Raw genomic sequence first — 22,664 nt, 5'->3', positions numbered from 1 at the left:
CGGCACTACGGCTTCGATCGCTCGAACACGTCCGTGGTGTATCACGCATTGCGTCACGCAGGCGCTCGCTCACTCGCGGCTTCCCCCAACTTCCTTCGGCTAAATTCGTATCAACTCGGCCGAGCTCGAACGGCCTCGGAATAAGCGCCGGAATCGAGCGAATAGAACGCGTCAACGGCCGAGGTCGTACGAACTTGCTCGAAACTAACCGAGCTAATACGAACGGAGACGAAGTAGCACGGCTGTGCACGGGTTGCCTGGTTGCAGGCGCGCAGTGCAGCCGCCGCCGGTCTCCCGCCAGGTCAGTCGCGGCCCGACCGGCGATGTTCTTCTTCCTTCTCGCTTGAGAGACCACGAGGAGGGATCGACCTCTCGCGTTTCTCTCTCTCTCTCTCTATCTCTTTCTCTCTTTTTCCTTCTTTCTTTTTTTCTTTCTTTAATTATCCTCTTTTTATCAATCTTTTTTTAACCCTTATCTTTTTCTCGTTCGTTCGCTCGTTCGTTCGTTCGCTCGCTCGCTGTCTCATTTTCTTTCTCATTCACCCTCGCTGTTGTTTTTTATCTATCATCGTTTGAGCTTTTACATTGGTGATTCCACCGACGAGTTTTATCGAGCGTCACACAGCCTCTTCCCGAATCTTCGACGACAAGAGAAACCACGAAGATACGTAGAAAACGTAAGTGAGACTTCTACTTTCTTCTTTTATCATTATCACTTTCTTATTTCTTTCTTAGTTCTGATCTTTTCGAGGAGTATACACGAATCCATGTATACACGTGCTAGAAAAAGAGAGACAGTGACAGAGTGAACGTGAATTGCAACACACACACACCTCTTCTTTCTCTATTTAAATATAACAACTTTGATACATTAATCTTATATTTTAATTAAACGTATATTTATAATCGAAAAGAGATATACATGGTTTGTGATGAAGGCGCGAGTACGCACCTATGGGCGCGCACAAGCGATGATTCTCATCTCGGGAGACCCATGTTTCCTCTCATGTAACACGGATTGCATTCATACGAAAACATTTATATGCATGTTGAACACATATGTGTTCTCTGGTATGCTACTTGGCGGGAAAAAGATTTAATAGATCTTTGTTAAACATTCATCCGTATCTATTGTTGATGAAGTATTATACATTATACTGTACACCTACGCATACGAATGGTTAGTTATTATTATGATACATATACGTATGATTAATACCTTGCACTTGGTCGTTCGGTAAATACAAACATGCACGGTGTTCTCTATGTCACTTTATCATCCTTATCGATCATTCGTACTTCCAATCATTATACTATCCTAACTTAAAATACGTTAAAGCGTTACACATTAATTCCAACTCTTTTACATTTTGTTTGATTCTTTCTTTTTAATTCGTACTTCTCTCGTGTATAATTCTTTTTTTATTTTCTTGTTGTTGTTTCGCAAAATTCTTCATTAATTCGTTCTAGTATATATCCCAGACATATATCGGAGTGCATCGACTCGAACGTAAATATCGTCGGGTCCATCGACTCTACTCGGATTTGACTTTTCGTTCGATTCGTAATAAATATGAATGACGGATTGTTTTATAAAAAGAAGTAAAAGTAGAAACAAAAAACGACGATCCTCGTTGAACCCGTTTGACCTCGTTTCTTTCTTTTTTTCTTCACTTTTTTCGCGCCAATTTTATTGATTTTGGTCATTAATTTATTAACAAAACAAAAAAAAAAGAAAGGAAATTTTTATTTGTATCGTTGGATATAGATTAAAACGATGACGATTATGAGAATCCATTTATCCGACTTTGTTAACGAGTAATAAAGAAAAAGGATAAGAAAAGAAAAAGAGAAAAAAAAGGAACGAACGGATTGATTGTAATCGCGAAAGAGAGAGAGAGAGAGAGAGAGAGAGAGAGAGAGAGAGAGAGAGAGAGAGAGAGAGAGACCGATCGAACTCAACTTGCAAGTGGAAAAGGCATAAAAATAGAAAGTCAGGACGTGTACTTGGCCGTAGCCTAGCGCATCGGCGGGACGATGTTATCCTGACGCGTTGAGCGTCCTTGTTCCTGCGACCGCCATTACGCTGTGTCAAGGCGAAACGCATACGTCCGGTGCCATCGGATCGTTCTAGACCTTAACGATAATAGATATATGTATTATTTCTCCCCCTTGCCTCTCTAACGATCGCTATACTTTACATTAATCAATCAATCTTCTTGATTATCATCCGTAATTTTATAATAAATCTTACTTGTTTCTTTTTCTTTTTTTTTCTTTTTTTTTTTTTCATTAATCCAAAACTCGTATTGGAATTTATAATAAGAAACTTAATCGATCGTTACGATTCGAATTTTCTCGAGTTATTTTTAAAAGATGAATTCCATTTTTTTTTTGGAGATTTTTTGTTTTTCCCTAAATTAGAATAAAATTTAGAAAGAAATCGGTTAAAGGTGTTTGCTCGATCGACCTTGTCCTTGGGAATACATCTTGAAATCCCTCAGGTGGTGTAGGTATCTCCGAGATGGCAAAGTGCGAAGTGCACAACGAGTCGATATATCGATTCATTTCCGATAATATATTACCTACCTTTCCTTTAGGTGATAACATATCAAGCCCTTGAGAAAGCTTATATATATTATATATATAATATGCGTGTGTGTGTGTATCGTGTATGTGTTCGTTTACGCATCTCGCGTATCTTTATCGTTTATTATCGTCCCTGCCAAGCCTATATCGTGTTTCGTGTTTGCCCTTCCTTTTTAAATTGCTAACTCCATCGTTGTACCGAAACCATTACCACCAATGATCGTCCATTGTCCATTTCGTTACGATCGTTCCCTTGGATAATAAATTGTTTATCCAAAATGAATTTTTTAAACGAGATAACTTTTCTATTCTATCTACTTTTAATTAAAGTTCAATTATGTTCTTCCTTCAAACGTTTATCTAATTCTATGCCTAACTTTTTTTCTTTTTCCATTCAATTATATTATGAATATAGAATCAACGTCGCGAGCAAACTTGTTATAAAAGTTTACAGAAAACAAAAAATGTAAATTTAATTACTCGGCTAAAATAAAAATGGGCGGTAGGGGGGCAGGGGTGGGAAAAATAAAATAATAGAAAATAAGGTCATGGGATGCAAGCAAGGTAGAATTTTCCTTGCTGAATTATGAATCATGAAGGATCCTTTCGTTGACAATGTATAAAAGTAGCTTGTATGGTCATACTCGTTTGTTGCGTGACACCAAATGCGACAATGTTTTTGCTGCATCTACCGGGTTCGAAAATAAGAGGAATATATAAGAAGGAAAATAAGAGAAAAAGAGAAGATGTGTATGTGTGTGTGTTCGTGTTTGTGTTTGTGAGTAAAGGAGGGTAGGTTTGCCGAGAGGCGGAGTAAAAGGGGGAGGGAAACGTGGGTCGTGATGCGAAGCGGTGTTCGCGCTTATTTCTAGAACGGACGGTTAAGAATAGAACGGCGAGTAGACGCTTGAATTAAATATAGTCGGTGAACGACCTCCAAGTAGATTACGAAATTTCATTGAAGTCACGGAAGATCAGAGGGACGAGAGGGAAGGGTATATTACTTTAAGTCCACTCCTATCTGTTCGATGTCTGAACGATACAAGGTATCTGCTCCTTTTGTCGTTGATTCTTCGAATAGTTCGACGTTCCTGACCCTTTCTCTCTCTTTCTCACAACATTTTTAACTTTCTTTTATCGGAGAAAAAAGTGAAAGTACACGTTCCATATCAAAAGTAGTATTACAATGTGTATTAACGTTTATTGTAAGATTAATATCGTATCTTTTTAATGGATTTTAATAATTATTTATACAGATTGTTATTTATTCATATCGCGAAATTTCGAAAATTTTTCCTAACAGATTTTATTATTACGATAGACTATCAAGGATCTATTACGTTACGTAAGTTGTCATATTCAATCGAAATATTATTGCAATAGGTTGGAAAGATACAATCCGGAAAGACGGTGGTAGAGTAGTGTAGACGACGTTTTCGATCGAAAGCTACGGCCGAGTGCCATTCGGAAGGACGTTAACGAGGATTATAAATATCGAGAAATGATGCTGACAGGGGTACAGAAGAAAAGGGGAAGAGAGAGAGAGAGAGAGAGAGAGAGAGAGAGTGAGAGAGAGAGAGAGAGAGGGGTTGAGAACGTCAGGTGGGAAAAATGTCGTGCTCCGAATACGTTTGGAAGGCCGCCTGGCGTGTGACAACTCTCTCTCTTTTTACTTTTATTTCTCTCTCTCTCTCTCTCTCTCTTGTACACTGAAAGAAACTGTAAAAAACGGTTTGATGGGAAACCAATAACCAATAGCCGTCTCTAGCCGACCTAAAACCATCTGATCGTTTTGTGAACCCTAGCAGAAAACGGGAAAAAACCTTACGCGAGCAACGATTTTCATTTTCGTCGGCTGGTTAGACCTCGTCGATACATCAAAGAAGATTTTCACCATAGTTCGATCGTTTCCGGTCAAAGAATATTTTCATTATTTATCCAATTTTCTATCTTGTTCCCCATCCGTTACGAATCCGTCATATTTCATGTTTACCGTTTCATCAAGTTTTCAATAAAATTGAATTTGCTTTTATTTCTGTTCTTTTCTTTTTTTAGGAAAGACAAGATGCCAGCAGCCGGTGCAGCAGTACCGGACGTGGCCGAAGGTGCCGGACAATTAGGCGAATTGGACGAACCACCTGAACCTCGTGTACGTGGGCCAAGTAGTCGAGCTGGATTGATGAAGCCATTGGTTGTCCTTGCGCTTCCTGGGATGTATCTTTTTTATAAGTACAGTCAATACAGACGAGAACAACGCGAGCTTTCACGTAGAAGAGTCACCGAGAGAGAACTTCAACATCTTCATCATAAAATCGTGAGTTTATAAAATGAATCTTGTAAGAAAACAAAAATATAACTAAAAAAAAGAAAATGTTTGATTGAATTTTTAAACAATGACGATCGCGCTGTCTGATCATTAACTTCAATCAGTTTCGCTTCTTCGTGTTCTATCATCCAAGAAAATCCTTTTAGGTTTGTGCATGTGTGTGGAGAAGGGAGGGGGGTGGGAGGAAAGAGAGGAAGTCTCGAGATATTAGAATTTGCGGTGTAATTCACGTTGACGATGAACCAAGATAAGACGTTTAACGGAGATGTTCCTAAGGAAGATAATAGGAGGTGTCTGGATATTGGGGTGAGAAGATAGATAATAAGAATGAGAGAGAGAGAGAGAGAGAGAGAGAGAGAGAGAGAAGCTAGAAGAAGCTGGAGAACGTTGTGAGGTGGTTCAATTACCCAAGAATAACGTTATTATCGTTCAACCTAAAATTTCTGTATCATCTATTAAAAAAGCTAATTGTTCGTTAAGTCGTTTCAACAATTTTTGTTTATTAAATTCATATTCGCTAAGAATATAAAAAAAAAAAAAAACAGAGAACGAGAGGATGAAAAATATTTAAGTTTTTCATCCTGACATCAAGAAGAAGAAGAAGACGACGACGCATTGCGACTGGCAAGCTGTTAATGAGTTTCTTGAAAAATTTCTAGCCTCTCGTCCTTTATCAAAGTGTCTCGAATTATTTACGTAGCTTGGAAGTTGTTAAACATCTCGTTGGTAGCGTCAAATGTCAAAGGTATACCACTCGACGTAATATATATATATATATATATATATATATATATATATATATATCTATAAACATTTTAGGTAATTTTTCAAGCGAGAGAGAGAGAGAGAAAGAGAGAGATGCTGATGGAAATCAAGAGTTGAGGAGTATTTAAAAGATCCCTCTCGCAAAAATTAGAAAATCTTCTGATATTAAACGAAGGATGAAAGAGAATCTTCAATATCATTTTTCTTTTTTTCTTCTCTTTTCTCTTTTTCCCCGTTTTTTCTTTTTTTTTTTCATACGAGTTCTATTAACATCCCAGCTTCCGGGCTAGATTGGGATCGTGTTTGTAAGCGAACGAGGGTTTTAATAAAAATTGAATTTTCGCCACTCGGTGAAAGGTTTAAATCGATTTTAACTATCCCAAGAGAGTTCGGGTATGGATAGAATAAGAAAGAAAAAGAGGGAGAGGAAGGAAAACGAACGAATGTTACTTTCGAATATTCACTGTTGGGAAAACGTTTTAAGGGATTTCAGTGATTATCGATCATCTTATTTTTATCATTCCTGTCGATTTGCTGTTGCTTGATAATTGGATTTTTTTTATTAAATATCTGCTTAAAAAAAAGAATTGAAGAGTGAAATATTTGTTTGGCTTTTTGTATTATCTTGTTCTAAATATCAACTCGAGAAAAATATTTTCATGTTTTATTTGGAATCAAATAGAAATCATAAAATCTTTTGATTTGGTCCGAGGATGAGAGAGAGAGAGAGCATTTAAACAATCAAAAGGATTGTTTTTTCCAAGGTTACATTTAAAGATGAAATAACACTGGGACACGTATTGGGTCAACCTCGCGATGAAGGATTTTGGCAAAACAGGTCGAATTATAAAGAGAAAATACTTTGCCAAGTAAGTCATCCTCTTTCCTATCCCTTTGCACACATATTCCAAATTCTTCAACTGCAGTTTCCGTGGGGCGAGTAACGAATGTAGGACTCATCCTCGTACCAACGAGAGAGTTTTGGTCCATTTAAACTCTCTTTCTCTCGATTTATTATCAGTTTCCGTGAACTCGGAGATTCCGTTATCTCTCTCTTACGAAACGATACAGTTCCTTGGAAAAAGATAGAAAGAGTAGAGAGAAAGAACCCTGTAAATCACTAAGAAACTTGCATCGTTCCTGTACTCTCTTTCCGATTGCACATCATTTTCTTTCTTATTTTATTCCAATTCCAATAAACTTAGTTTCCAATCGTGGTTACTTCGAATACACTCTTCGGTTCTATACTTTAACAATTTGTTCGATAAAATACATCGAATCGACGAAAATATACATTGGACAACAATTTCAGTTTTCAAGGAACACACGCGCGTGTACCCACAGATTTCTCAATAAAATTTCATAATATAAATAACAATAATTTATATTACATCTAACGAGAATGTGTGTGTTATATAACGAAACATACATCATTACATTGTTATCTCTACGAGTTAGGTATATTTCAGTATACCACGTATCATACGTAGGATAATTATGTACTTGAATTTCCGCGATACAGGTAAGGTTGCGTGTGATTAACGTTACGAAAAGGGCCTTGAAGATTGAAATATTGTAATGAGAAGGTTAGCCTCAACCTTGTTGTGAATGTGTGAAAGTCCAAGTGAAATAAAGTCTCTCTCTCTCTCTTTCTGTTTCTTATTCCAAACAAGTTCAGAAAGGCTCGTTGGGTGCTCGAGGCGACCAGTTTTGTTGAAGCAGATAAGGCTCACGCTAGCGTCATGTTAAGATTCCGATCAGGGTGGCACGTGCAACTTACCAAGAGCCGTCGCCATTCGTTTACCCCTGACTTCAAGGGGTTTCGTCTTTCGAAGGAATAAAAAAGGAAAGTGGGGAGGAAATAAAATAGAATAAGGAAAAAAAAAGAAAGTAAGATGGAAAAATCGAATTACCTTTCGAGACTACTCAGAGATAATCGCTTGGAGATATCCGACACTTTCTTTCTCTCTCTCTCTCTTTCTCTCTTTTTACACTTACAGCCTATCGTCTGCCAAATCTTCGAGCAGACACGTGAGACAAGAAGGATAAGACGTGCCCGTTGATATATCTTCATCGAATTACCCTTTCTCTCGAATTAATATCCATCGATTAATATCACGCTTCTTTCTAATGGTATCGTAACTCTCATAGATCTAGTCAATCTTTGTACATCTTTGAAAATGGGAAAGAGGATGCCTACTTCTTCTTGAAGAGAATAAAATCTCTTTTTTATATAAATATTTCTTCGTAAGACGATATGTTTTTTTTTGTTTTTATTTACGATCGAACGTTCAAAGTTGAATTGAGCATATTAAAATGTCTACGATCTTCTTATTCAATAGCAACATTAATGAAATATTAAAATATTAAATCTACAATTCTCTGTTTTTGCCGTTTTCCTATATAGAGTGTTGTAGTGGTTAAATAGTGGTCGAAATAAATAGATCATAGACCTCATACAATAAGCTTATGCATCTGTCAACATAATCCCATTGAAACATTATTCGATTTAAGTTGTTCTCGATTGAAAACGTCAATTTACGAGCAAAATTCTTGTCATTTGTGAGAGGTTTTAATTTTTTGTTTGAATATGTAAATTCAATATGTTGTTGCGGTTAAGATTGTTTTTAAACTTTACAATGTTTCACCTCTAGTACTCGTACAATTATTGTCACTCACGTAACGAAACGTGACTAAAACGTCTCGCGATGAAATAATATAGACCCAACTCGTCTGGCCAACGACCCCAAAAGCCGTTTTGTATTAGAGCTTGATATAATACCATTAAGAGCTATCGCACGAGCCACCATAATGCGCGTGAATCCCAGAAATGCTTTGCGATCGATGCAACTCTCAACCCTATTCCCTTTCGTACTTCCGATTGCGTGAGTTCTGTGAGAACCGAGAAAGACAATTTGATTTTGCATACAAGTAACATCATACTCATCACGATTATTCATTTGACTTTGATTTATTCTCATAGTTTGTCCTCCGATCACGTTGGTTAACCAAAGTCTACTACTCTTGTACATTCCTCGTATTTCGATTTGCCTATTTTTATTAAAAAAAAGAAAAAAGAAAAACTAATATAAATCAGTAACAATCACCAATTTATTTCTCTTACGACTCCTCTACGTGTTAAACTGGTAGATATTTTTCAGTTCTCGTGAAAGCACAGGGGACAGTGTTTAATAGCATTTTCCTCTCTCTTTCTTTTTATTTCTATCAAAGAGAGAGAGAGAGAGAGAGAGAGAGAATGGTGATTTATTCAAGCAATTCATTCTTTAAACAAATTCCTATCTATAAAACGTTTCCACGAACCTAATTCGAGAAGAATTAAAAGCACCACCAGCTCGTACTTTCACTTGGATCGTTTACTAATTAAACTTGGATAATGATATTGGTCCTTCATCAAACGCAGTATAAAGAAAGTTAAACGAGTTGGACGTTCGTAGAAAGAATAGGTTTTGAAGAAGGTCGTACCGATATACGATATCGGAGGTTGCTGATAATCGCTTTCGATCGTTAAACGCATGAGCTTTCGTCTTAAAAGAACTACGTCATTCTATTAAGTGAGGATGATAGAAGCTTCGTTATGCTTCACAGAGCTGATAATCAAAGACGACAGCATTCACCGTTAGCAAGTTGCGATTATCCTCAATAAATTATTATATGTATAGCAATTAATTTGGTGTCTATGATATTCAGATTCATTATTCATCAAAATCGCCCATTCTCATTTTTGTTTCGGAACCAAAGTCATCGAAAATAATGTGAAATTCGAAAAATAACGGACGTACGATCAATTTCTAAATATTACATTTGTTTAAACAAACAACGAATTATAATTGTTACAGATAGAATATATTTTTTCTTTTTTTTTTTACTTAAACAAAATTGACGATAAACTTGAGACAATTAATAATTTATATTTTTTCTCGTTATATATATATTAAACATTTTCACCGTTCTATTTTATGCAGGTAATTGTAGATTTTTCTTTAGATAGTATCTAGAAGAAGGTTATTCGACCAGGACAGGTAATTCAGGAGCCTCGTTATACGCCATTATCGAGAAACTGCATAGAATACTGCACTAGATTGCATGCGTTGCATATAGGAGACACATACTGCTGATTCGTCGTTTATCAATAAACTTGAAAACGCGTCTCATGCGAGATACTACGGAGATATTTTAAAAGTCAAATTATCTGCCAAGTATGTTCTCTCTTTTTTTTTCTTTCCGGAATATACGCTGACGTTTACTCCTTTTTAACCCTTTGAGCAATAGGAACGTATATTTACGTCATCCCTTAACTAGTCTACTGTATGTTTTAACCTTCTATAACCTAACGTTTTTTCTTTTTCTTCTTCCTGTCTTTTATAAAAGAATATCATATATGTGTAACGTGATATACTCTCTTGTATTTTAATTATTAATATGTTCTAAAAGTAATTTCGTATTTTTCAATATATTATTATATAAATGATGATTTTACATATTTAAAAACCAAAAAGGATTTTAAATGATCAACAAGATTCTAATATAAATGTTTATTTTATTGAACGAATTATAAAATCTAAGATCAAATTATTAACATTAAAATAATATTAATATAATTTGTTTATCAGATTACGAAAACGCTATGAAAGTTTAGTGTTGTAAAGGATTAATTTATTTTATCGATTTGTGTATCTATGTCAAAAGACAAGTTAAAAATTCTTAGAAAAGTTTGAAGAGAGAAAGATCAATGGTGACCGATGCGAATTGGAATTGCAGAGTTAATCAACGTGTGTGAATGATTAGCTTTTATTAACAACGAAGAGATCGAAGTTATGTCATCTCGTGTGACGTTTGATAATCCTTGATCTTCCACGTTAGTAGCCTAAAGCTGGAACGATGGAAGAGCTTCCACTTAACCGAAGCGAATTCCACAGAGTTAACACAGTTTCCAAACATGTTCGATAATTCGGATCGCCTCGTATATCGAACATTTCGAATACGTCAGACGTATTGGTTGGGAGGAGGATGGTGGATTGGTGGGTTTGGAAAAGCCTTTGAAACATTTCCTACATGGTCGTATAAATCTTACGGTTTTTCTTTTCTGTCATACGATAGCAAAAAGGAAAACTATTTTCGACGTTGAAATGAAAAAGGAAGTATATTTCGAATATAAATCAAACCAGATGAATTATTGGATTTCCGACGTTTTTTATTTCGATCGAAATACTTGTTCTATACCTTTTCTTTTTTCTTTTTTTATGATATAAAAAGGAAACATATTATTGTGGCAAAAGAAAAATGTAAAATTAACGTTAAATTTAGATATTAAATTATATATTAACGTAAAATAAAAAGATAGAAAAATAATATTTTACAAAAAAGACGAATAATATATATTTTTATTTGATGTGACTAGTTCGTAAAGTAACAGAACATCTTGAAAACGGGACAACCGGTTACTATACTTTCTTGATGCTATCATGCGACACATAACGTCGTCTTGAAGAGTCGTTTATTGAAATTTCCTTTTTCCCCCTTATCGTGGCACTGAACGAGTGTTGCGAAATAAAAAGGAAAAATGCGTTGGGTTTCCCTATTAGGCACGTATAAACGCATTTGCATACATTCACGTTAAGGGAAATGCATCGTTCCAACTTCAGCATCCCTCGATGGTAGATTTATTTCAATGGATTCGCGTCACCATTGTCTTCTCGATGAGAACTCTTCCGATCCACGGTACGAAATAAAAGAAACAAAAAAAAAAAAAAAGGAAAAAGAAAAAGAAATAAAAAGGAAATGCAACAAAAAGAACAATTATATTCCTGCAGGATACGAGATCTGGCGAACAGTAATTTCGAGTAAATTCGAAATTGCATGTTCATTCTTTCTCTCTCTCATACACATACACACAGACACACACACAGAACATATTATTTCTCTCTGTTCTATTCTACCATTTTTCAATGTTCTTACATCTTCGATTCTTCTCTATTAACTCCTCTTTACCTTGTTTCTTTGGAAAAATCTTCTCGAAACTCGGCATAGTTCCAGCAACTTCGACGTCTACTTTAAGTATCGTTCTCAGAATTGTTTGACTTTGATTTGGACTTTAAAAGCCCTGCTTGGACCGAGGCGTTTATTTCAATTCCACGACTATTATTTTAATCGAAGTGGTAAACACAGATTTGTGAGAGGTTCATAGAGTTCTATATTTTACCTTGATCAGGGTTTCTCAAAGTATAACTTACGGCTTCGTACAAGTGGTTATAGAAATTTGAACAAAAGTATAAATGGAAAATTTATTTATGAAAATATAAAAGTATCGTTGAGTGGAAAAGTTTGTGAAGCCTTGATGGTAGATAAACATCAAATCCGATGAATAATTACTCAATTTGAAATGTTTTTAGGATATTTATTTTTTTCATATCCTTTAGAAAACTAATACTTTTGATTACCTAGTAAGATAAGATGATATTAGATAAACACGAATAAATAATGTTCGTTAAATATCGTTGTAAAGTGACGTGAACATTTTTCCATAGAACAGATTATATTTAACAAAATTCTTAATCAAAATATATCTAATAAGATTTATTAAGGGGGGAGGGGAGGAAAAAACGATGAGAAATACATTTTTCTAGTATCTCCTGTCTAAAAGAAAAAGTTATGAAAGATATTAGATAAATATATCGATCTGTTATGCTACATTGCTTAAACAGTCGACGTGTTAATAATGTTGTAACGTTCAAAGAAGAAAAAATCATGGTTTCTGAAAGAAAGTTAAAAGAAAAAAAATCAAGAACAACAACAAAAAAGAAAGAAAGAGAGAGAAAGAGAGAGAGAAAAAAAAGCGCGTTCTACGTCGGATTCGTTGAGAATATAAAAATGATAGTAAGGATAAAAAACAAGGCTGGTAAAAAACGACGAGTGGTGGCACGTGACAGAGAATCGCGTCATTTGCGAGAAACATTAATGAGGCGTTAATGCCTGAGGCGTCGTTACTCCTCACCACCCACTCATATACACACACATAAACATATACATACACGCACGCATATATTTACACGTACGTATAAGAATACAGGGTGTTGTACGTAAAGGGTTGTGTGGGGTTGCAGCATATGTTAGAGAATGGTATTCTCTGAAAATAATGACGTGACGTCAGGAATTCTAACGCGTCAGCTTTGAAAGAAACGTCATTGCCGAGTTCCTCGGCCTTTTAAAATGTATATCAGATGTATTTACACATATACAACACGTATACGAGTACGTGTCATACGTGGTATTTGATCAATGAATGTTTTTTCTTTTATTTTATCACTTCGTGTTTTTTTCTTATATATTCTGCTTACATTTATTTAGTTTGTATTATATATATTTATATTTATTTCCATGACTCGGATTCAATGTGATTATCGTAACTTTATCTTATATTTATATTTGTTTTCAATTAATTACAATTTATAGATGCAACTTCTTCTATTACTATCTTTTTCCAAATAATTAAAAGAAAAAACTTTTGAGAGAAAAAAGGATTGACTTCGAGAACACAAGTGCAATCGTAACTTCCGCGCAAAAGGGAGAACAAAGGACGATCGATAAGAGGTTATACAGTTGTGTAGAGGGAATGGACATTTCGTAGTTCGTTTTCTATTTCTGTGGATTCCGAGTTCGATGCACTCGGATCTAATTCTCGATAAGAGTTCTGCGATTCGAGTGTGGTTTGGTAGACATCGAGGATTCTTTTGGATCCATTCGTTCCTTGCAAATTAACGTCCACTGAGAGTACTATAGTATAATGAAACATTTCTAATAGCTTTGCTTTATATATTTTTGTTTGTTTTTTTTTTATTTTTCAAAGAAATATCAGAGATTGCAATTATATAAATTGTACAACTTTGCTATTTCTTTGAAAAGTTTTGGTAAATATTTTTTATACTAAAAGTGAATAGATTTTAATGAAACTTATATTAAATTAAAGTGCACACTTTTGTCTACGCGTAGAGTACTTTTTCGAGTTATAAAATTAGCATGTAAAGTTCATAAAATGTCAGAGAATGCAATGCTGTAAATTGTGCATCTTTGCAATTTCTTTGAAAAATTTCTGTAAATATTTTTTATACTAAGAGAAAGAGTGAATAGATTTGAATGAATCATATTAAATTAAAGTACACCCCCTTTTTCCTACGAATTATTTTCGTTGAGAATTATAAAGGTAACTTTGATTTCTAATATTATCGTGTTTCCTAGAAACGATAGACTTTCCTTAAAAGATAGCCGCGCCTTATTGGTTCGGGTTAAAACTCAAACCACACATTCTCATGTTCACATGCTAAAGTTTTACGATGATGGAAGTGATAGTTGTTAGTGGTGGTATAAGGGGTGATGTAGGGTGGTGGTGTTGCTAATCGTTATCGTTGAAGGTACCATTCGATCGAGTATAGAAGTTTAGCCCTGCGTGTTATTTTATCGTACGGTTGCAAGGGTACTCATTTGATATACGTATCCTTAATTACATTTATTATACCAGGTATATATATACAAAGTGTCTGAGGATTTTCCAATCAAACGTTTTTTTGCGTATTCTATGCACAAAAATGAAAATCACCAATGTTCTTTTGACGATTTTGTTTTATTTTCCACGGACAAACAAATTGTTGTTATCACATTTTCATAGATATTAAAATATCATTTCTAAATCAAATCTGCATAGAAACAAGCGATAACAAATTTTCAACATTAATAATTAACGAATTTCTTAATTCTTTTCACGATTTCATTTATATTTTATCTCATGTGAAACTTTCGAAATGTACTTTCTTCGAACTTATTTATTTAAATTCAAAATAAATTGTATCATTGTAAAGAAAATTAAAAGGCCCTTTCGAATGATATGCAAATAAATTGTCCGGCATTGAAAAAATAAAATTAACCTGTCTCGGTGATGTTTTTATGAAAGATAATTATATATTATAAACTGTATATTGTATACTTTATTCTATCTCATTCTATCGCATGCGAAATCCTATAGATATATATGTTTGTTTCTTTTTTTAATATCGTTTCCTCATTTCCGTTTCATCGATTGCGTTTTATCGAGTTTTAAAAATCACAATGCGCGCGATTCTAAAGAAGTTTTCACTTAAAAAATAAGAACAATTTAAACGTAAGGAAGAGGTCATGTAAGTTCAATTTCTATCGCGAAAGGTCTATTAACGTTATCCCGTGGTAATAATTTTACTCGCGTGTTCGAAAGTCATTGCACCGAGTGCATACTGCGAGTAGCCACGTAGACGTAAGGGTAAAATATCGGTGGTAACAGTGTTCCTAGAGATCTCCATGGGGAATCGTTACCGTTGAAGAAACACACACGCATACACATTCATGAGAGAGAAAGAGAGAAAAAAACACGAAAAGAAACGTGATGGGGAAACGAAAATAAGCGGGACAATGTAATTTTTTCATAGCTTAAAAAGAAAAGAAAAGGAAAGAAAAATAATTTTGTAAGAATTTGTATTTAATGTTTAAAAACAAAATGGAATAAGTGCGAGATGAAAGAAATAACAGGATTGAAGTTTTTTTTTTGCTTTTTGTTGAAAAAGAAAAAGAAAAAGAAAAAAAAAAGAAAGATGAGGGGATAGTGGCAAAGCGAAGACTGACATAAGGTCTTTTTGCTGAACGAGGGTGGTCTTTCAAGACTAGGGTCATCTATAACCCTGGGCATAGGTCGTCGATCGTTATCGACGTGTCGGTGTTGAATTTTTTAAACTTCGTATCAGGTTGACTGACCGACAACTACGAACTTTTCCAACGTCTTACATAAGTATATGTATACTTGTCTACTTAGATTTATATATGCGTTCTCGAAGGATGCATTTCAATAAGCTAACTATTCGAATATATATATCGAACCACTTACGACGAGAAATAAACTGAAAAAAAGAAAAATATATATATATAAACTTATGGTTAATCGAATCTGATGAATCGAATGAAATTTAATCATTTAATTTCTTATAATTTGTTATAATTTCCAAAAGCAAGTTTTCTTTACTTCCGGTATGATTGTAGCTGTTGTCAGGATGATAGCTATGAATGTTTGCCCGTTGCATAAGGCATGATATTGATCCTAAAATTACGTTTTTCCCGGTAGGGTATAACCCAGGTAACGTTGCAGCGATTCAGTTAATTTTTAGACTCCTTCTTCTCGTTTTACCTTATATTACTTCTCATCGACCTTTTTTATTCAATTTTTTCTATCTTTTTCTTTTCTTTTCTTTTCCGGATATTATTAACGCTAACTTTATAGATTAGGATTTTGGTATTCGCCGAGATAGGAAAAAGTATCGCAAATTTTCTTTTATCGTATTATATTTCGATCTTTTTTAACCTTTTTGTTTGTTTTCATTTTATTCATTTTTCTCTAGAATCTTGAAAACTACATCAAGAAAGGAAACTTATTGAAAAGTTTCTCCTTCGAGGGTGCCGAGGTGTAGAAGAATTGAAGAGGATGGTGGTTAGGGTAGAAGAGGAGAGCTGATTAAGCGAAACCTTCTTCGTTTTGTTCGTCATATACGGTGACCCTTTTTAAGTAGATCACAAGAGAAAGGAAAGAAAAAGGGAAATACAAGAGATAAAGAATATCAGGAGAAAAATGAAAGAATACAAAAAAAAAAAAGGAAAGTTTGTTGTGTGCCTAAGGATTGCGTTGATAATAAAAATGATTTTTTATTTTTCTTTGGAAAAAATTAAAAAGAACGGAATCATTAGACGAACATTTTTTATCTTCTTCTAAGACAATTCATGAAAATTCTTTTCATCATTTTTATCTCCATTAATTAAATTACAAATTATTGAATTTATTTTATCACAATGTTTGATAAATGTTTCGAAGATTCGACGTCAATCCAAAAAATAATGAATTGTCTATATATTAGGTTTATCCAAGAATTGTTTTCTTTTTTCGTCTTATACACGATACCGACATTTTCTTTAGAAATACAAGAGAAATACAAAAATGATAAGGAAACATACTCACACACACACACATATATATATATACAGCAAGGTAGAGAAAAATCACGAAGAAAACCACGTAGAGAGAGAGAGAGAGAGAGAGTGTAAACGTTCGTCTTTTTGATACATTTTTCTTTCCGGAGAGGACAAAGAAAAGAACAATGCAAGATTTTTCTCTCTCAGAAAAATGGAAAACACCGGTGGCGTCGCATCTCACTCGCTCAGTCAGTATTTCTTTGCATCGTTCAGTTGTTTTTTTGTTTTTTTTTTGTTTTTGTTTTGGCGAGCAGAGGGAGGAACTCTGTGATATATGGAAAAAGGGGATGTTAGGTATAGAAGATATAAAATGAAAAAAAAAAGAAAAACGGAGAGACAGAGAGGGATATCCATTGTTTCGAAGATATATTTTCCATCTATCTCAAATGGCCTTATGGATTAGAACGTATCTGGTGTAATATTCGAATAGAACAAAAGATGTGTACAACAAAAATAATGTACATGGATAGCTTACACCTACACACATATACATACAATCAAAAAAGTAATGATAATATTTCAAAATTCACTATAAAAATGAAAAAGTTATTTTTAACCGTGTAAACATTTCGTCCTCGCTAAAGAAGAAAAAAAAGTAGAAGTAGAAGTAGAAGAAGAAGAAGAAGAAATTTCGAGGTTAAGAAAATTTTTCTGATATCTTGCGAGAACTCGTCGCAAAATAAAAGCAGAAAAATCATAAGAACGTATAATAAAATGGCCTGGAAACAATCCAGCAATGCTTTTTCTTCTACCATTTCCATTCCGATTGTCCTCCTAACCGTGATTCCGAATTTATGCTTTAGAAATTTTCAACGCTTCCTCTTACAACTCCTGTCTCCTTCTCTTTTTCTATATGTTTGTAGATCTCTGTGTATGTGGGTGTGTTTTCTGTCTCTATAACCCAGGCTCATTTTTTACTTACCGATAATTCCTTGGATTCCACTATATCGATCAACCTAAGAGACGGAATAATAAAGAGCTCGTCCTTGGGATTTCCATATTTCGAGAATGGAGAAGGAGGGCCCGCATCAGACGGAAATAGGACGAAAATTGCACGTTATTTCCTTCGATGACACATTAATTCCCTTCTCTTTTTCTCCCTTCAATCGATCCCTTTTATTCTCATCAATCTCTCTCTTTTTTTTTTTTTTTTGTACATTTATAAATTATCCTACACTTAAATCTAATCTTTTTACGAATATAATTTCTAAAATGAATTTGAGAAATATAATTCTCGATATTATTTTTTCTAATACGAATGAATGAATGAACAAACAAATAAATAGTATTTCATCATTGGTGGTCTCTCATTGATTCTACTTACTTTAAATTTATTTCTACGTATATCCCTTCGTCTTATTTATTCGCATTTTAAGAGTAAATAAATATCACAACAGCTTTATCAACAACTGAATCAAAGTATTTTTCTCACGCGACATCTTTACGGCGTTCTCTCACGCTTGATTACTTTTTCTACTTCTACTATTAGCATTACTACTACTTATACTATAGTATTATTGCTATTACTAATACTACTTTAAAAATTACTACTTACTATCTTGAATTTTTTCCGCGTGTTTTCGAGTAGGTAAATTTCAACCTCTCACAGCTTTTTCTCAACTTGTACATGTATGCATATATATATATTTATGTATTTCTATACGTGTGTATGTTAGAATGTAAGTGCATAGCATAAATCGTTTTCATCAAAGATTTAGTAACCTGAATATACACTCGCCATTGTTGCCAGGATAATAATTATTTCTAGCCCCGAACTAAAGCACGTTTCTTTGGTAAATTTCTCGAGCATTGAAAACACCCATCTACTTACGTTTTCTCTCTTTCTCTCTTTCACTTCCATCTTTACCTTTTAACTCGCTCGCATAAAAAGATAGAAAGAGAGAGAGAGAGAGAGAGAGAGAGAGGGAGAGAGAGATTCGCTTAATTTATTCATATCGAGTATGGTGCCAGAACAAAGCTCTCCTCTTGTTCGTTCCTGCACTTTCGAATATGACTGAGCTCAATAATTTTCATACACGTTACTCGAATTGCTTAACTGTTATAGGAGAATATTATGTTCATCGAAATCTCTTCTAGCATACGACGATATTTATCTAACACGTAATCTATCCACCTTCACGTTAGACTAGCATTAATCTAACATAAGATCTAGAAAAATATAGCTTAACGTTAGATTCCTACGTAAAATATGTTGAGATCAAAATGACGGCGACGACGACGACGATAAACTTGAACTATAAAAAAAAAATCGTCCACGGTAAAAAAAAAATAAATGTCATCTTAAAAATTATATTCCGTAACATTTCGAGCAAAAGGCGATCGTCCGTTCGTCCTTAGGTAATACTTTCCTCTGGTTTTGGTATCTATAGCGAATCCCATGAGAGCATCCGGAGTCCATCTGCAGTTAGCATGGATTTCCTGTCTCCATCTTGGGCAACGACTGGCCGGAAATCCTAAGGGATTTTTAACAGATTCGACGTACAACATCCACGCTCGGTAATGGTCGCAAGTAACTATAAAATAAATCAAACGAAATAAACTCGCGAGTATAATATATTATTATAAGATTGGGTGGGGGGGTGTTGGGGGGAAATTGTTAGATTATTTTAAATTCAATCGAATAATATTATTTACTTTTTTCCCTGATAAGCAACATTATGCCACGACGAAATATATTTTCAAGACTACATCCAGGTTGCGGTGGTTTACCACCGTTCGGATAAAAATCTGCATGACCTAGAGGATTTGGAAAACCAAAGATTCCACCGTCGGTATGAATAACATCGACAAAAGCTGCATCACTGGCTGTCAAGTGACCTTCTTTCCCAGTGTTCATATACAACGGATAAGCCGCGTCCAGTCCAGTTATCCTACCAACCTATGAGCCAACAGCAAAAAAAAAACAAACACATATTTTACCAAAGACTATGAATTACCAAAGTGTCAAAACTTATTTGCATATAAATCGAATCTCAGATTCTTTCGTAAAGAGTATCGATCGGATCTACAATATATCGACCGATCGATTTTTCTATCGTAATTTTCCTTTAAACCCGTGAGATTAGAAATACCGTCTAAACTATTCCCAGTTTGATAAGTTATTTATTTCGAGTATGTTTACCTACCAAACGTGGGGCCAAAGCTTTGCCCATGAATCCAGCTATCTCGGCACCCAAACTGAATCCAATAACATGAATATTTGATAGTGGAACAGCTCTCTGTGCGTCCAACCAACTGATCATACGAGCCACATGGGCACCAACTAGTCTCGTATTTTCCACGGCCGTGTTATACCACGGTAACGTCGACAGTCTGACCCAATTGACCAATATGACGTTGTAATCGGCACGTTTCAGATAAACTTAAGGAAAGAAAAACAATATGTAAAAAACAAATTTACAAACGTCAGTATTACTTAATTGTCTTTTCTGCTCGTATGTTATATACGGTTAACCAAAATCGTGCCAAACTTTTTCGAGCTACCATTCGTCATTCCCCCTTTTTTCTAGGCGAGAGATTCGACGAAAAGCAGCTTAAACAACAGTACTGTTCTCACTCTTCTAACTACTCCTACCAGTTACTAATGGACCAAGCCAAGTTTCACCCATCGACTCTTTTGCTACGACTAACTGGGCCAAATCCTTTACGACTTTCAAAGAAATGAAGTATTCAAATGACAGCCACTTGGCTGTCCTCGCTAGACCTTCTTGTTCCTCGTACCTCAACTATTACATATATATGTATATGTATATAGATTATAAACCTTCCTATGCACCCACAACTTTAAGGTATTTTCTAACTTGTAAGTTAAATGATAAAAAACGTTTATTTTGTAATACACGAAAATACAAAATAATATTGATTTTAATAATAAGATAAATGATATCATATTTATTTAATATTAGATATGAAAAATAATATTCATTTAATTTCTAAATATAAAATTGGAAAAAAAAGCCATACCATCTCTCACGGCATTCGCACTTTCGCCTGGTGCACTCTCGCTGTATCCGTGAATGTAAACGACCGTAGGATTCCTTTTATCAAAGTTACTTCTTCGTAAGGATAGCGGATTCAATACGCTCAACACGTTGCCCACTCGTGGATTTCGTCTTTGAAATATAGAAATAGAAAGAAGATAGGGATCGTTCGAATTTCGTTTAATGCTAAAATTCTCCTAAAAAGTATTTTAATTATCCGGAGTGGCAGAAACCGCGAACTAAATATCTATCTATATATATATATCCCTTTACGTTATTCAAAGGGTAAAATCGAATGACGTTCCAAATTTCTAATTTATCACCGACATTACGCGTAAACATGCAGAAATATACTGATAGGAACGTAATGTTAAATTTGAAAGGTTTACCTATTGCGAATGAAAATGTCGTTCCCAAGATAGAAATTTCATCGAGAGTACGATCTTTGAACGTAAATGAAAGGACTCTGGAGATATAGGAGACGATGAATTTAAATTCGCAATGGGAATTACGAGATCGACGCAAAACTCACTCGACTTTACTCGACACAGTAAATGAACGTGGTGTGGAGGTTGACTAGTATCGAACGTATTGCCGTCCTTTAACGTGACGCGATAACATAACGCCGAGTTATGTGTTACACACACACACACATATATATACTAATACATTTATCACACATATCTATAAAACTACAAAATAAAATGATCGAATAAAATAGAAAAAGGACCGGATATATACATATATACAATATATATCTATTACAGATGTATGTATTAACATAAACGTAAAACAAAGTTACCTAGTGAATAGTAGATACTCGACATCTCGATCGAGATCGATCGGACAGCAAAGAGGACAGGTGCCAGTTGGAACGAGCATCGTGTACAGAATGCCGGTATCTGTGGAGAATAAATAACAAAAAAAAAAAAAGAACGAAGAAAAATAATAATAATAAAAAGAAAAAAAGGTAAGAGCAAGGGAACGTCATTAGAACGGCGCCACTCGGCCGTAGCCATTCCACGTGGTCTTCGTCATTGAACCTGACAGTGGTCACGTGATGTCGCGTGCACCCACGCCAGTACCGATCGCAAACACCCTCCACCACCCTCCCCCCTTCACCGCCCCTGTTAACTTATCTTCCCCTTTTTTTTCTTTCTCATTTTGCGATATCACAAGCAAGAATCCTTCGATGAGAAACACATAATAATCATCATGGTCAATCTATTTGTCATATGTTTTCCTATCATCGTCATCATCATCGTCATCGTCATCGTCTTCGTCATTGTCTTCGTCATCGTCTTAGTCGTGGTGGTCATCGATAAGAGTCAATCAATTAATCTTCCTCATGAATTTACTTTTCACTTACATTAAATTCCTCGAGTTATTCGAAGCATGACGTTGCATGTCGATTTAAACAACGTGAGCTACAAATGTGAGCTACAAATGTGAAAGATCGGATGAAAGTTGACCTAATAACACTGTAGCATGAACTAAATGATAATTACAATGGCATTTGAATAATTATTCTAAATATAAGTATATCAAAATTACAGTACATACGGTTATCCATCGAAATATCAAAAAAAAAAAAAAAAAAAGAAAAATAAAAAAAGGGTGAGAAATGTAACTTTTTTTGATTAGCTAATGGTTAACTGTTATTATAAAATCAATGATTACGATCAAATTCTTAGAAATCGTTACGACCGTCTAACTTTTTCCGGTTATTAAATAAAATTTAGAAGTGGGGTCAAAGCTATGAAATATTACGAGTCATTTTATGTGGTTTCTCCGATTTCTTCTAAGATCTAACCTAATTGTGATTACCGTAATAATAAAAGAAAAGAGAAAGTAAAATTTAGAAATTAGGTAACATTCGATATAGTCAATACATACATCTTAAATGTTTAATTAAAAAGTTATAATAA

At 34.6% G+C, this 22,664-nt stretch overlaps 2 protein-coding genes across 2 annotated transcripts in view; one reads left to right on the top strand and one right to left on the bottom strand.

Moving 5' to 3' along the window:
* Positions 1 to 492: 492 nt before the first annotated feature.
* Positions 493 to 22,664, top strand: part of LOC106786439 (uncharacterized protein DDB_G0271670-like) — a 34,171-nt gene continuing 11,999 nt past the window's right edge. Inside the window, exons 1-2 of the mRNA XM_014747847.1 lie at positions 493 to 677; positions 4,645 to 4,903. Of these exons, the coding sequence (XP_014603333.1) occupies positions 4,655 to 4,903 (249 nt within the window). The 5' untranslated portion in view covers positions 493 to 677; positions 4,645 to 4,654. The remainder of the gene's footprint in view (positions 678 to 4,644; positions 4,904 to 22,664) is intronic.
* On the bottom strand, positions 18,674 to 19,830 carry LOC106786442 (inactive pancreatic lipase-related protein 1-like). The gene is made up of 2 exons (XM_014747849.1): positions 19,391 to 19,830; positions 18,674 to 19,269 (listed from the first exon to the last, which is right to left on the bottom strand). Exons 1-2 carry the CDS (start codon positions 19,590 to 19,592, stop codon positions 19,037 to 19,039), a joined length of 435 nt encoding a protein of 144 aa, XP_014603335.1. The 5' UTR covers positions 19,593 to 19,830; the 3' UTR covers positions 18,674 to 19,036.

Source organism: Polistes canadensis, unplaced genomic scaffold (genome assembly GCF_001313835.1).
Source record: "Polistes canadensis isolate GaletaPanama2010 unplaced genomic scaffold, ASM131383v1 scaffold_74, whole genome shotgun sequence".
In the NCBI taxonomy this organism is placed as follows: Eukaryota; Metazoa; Arthropoda; class Insecta; order Hymenoptera; family Vespidae; genus Polistes; species Polistes canadensis.
This window is presented reverse-complemented; position numbering and strand designations above follow the sequence as displayed.

Bases quoted from the DNA above. Each gene is read 5' to 3' on its own strand.
- LOC106786442 (XM_014747849.1), bottom strand. From the start codon at position 19,592: ATGAACACTGGGAAAGAAGGTCACTTGACAGCCAGTGATGCAGCTTTT. The intron at 19,270-19,390 runs GTAAATAATATT...TTTATTTTATAG, and splicing joins GTTGCTTATCAGGGAAAAAA to TTACTTGCGACCATTACCGA.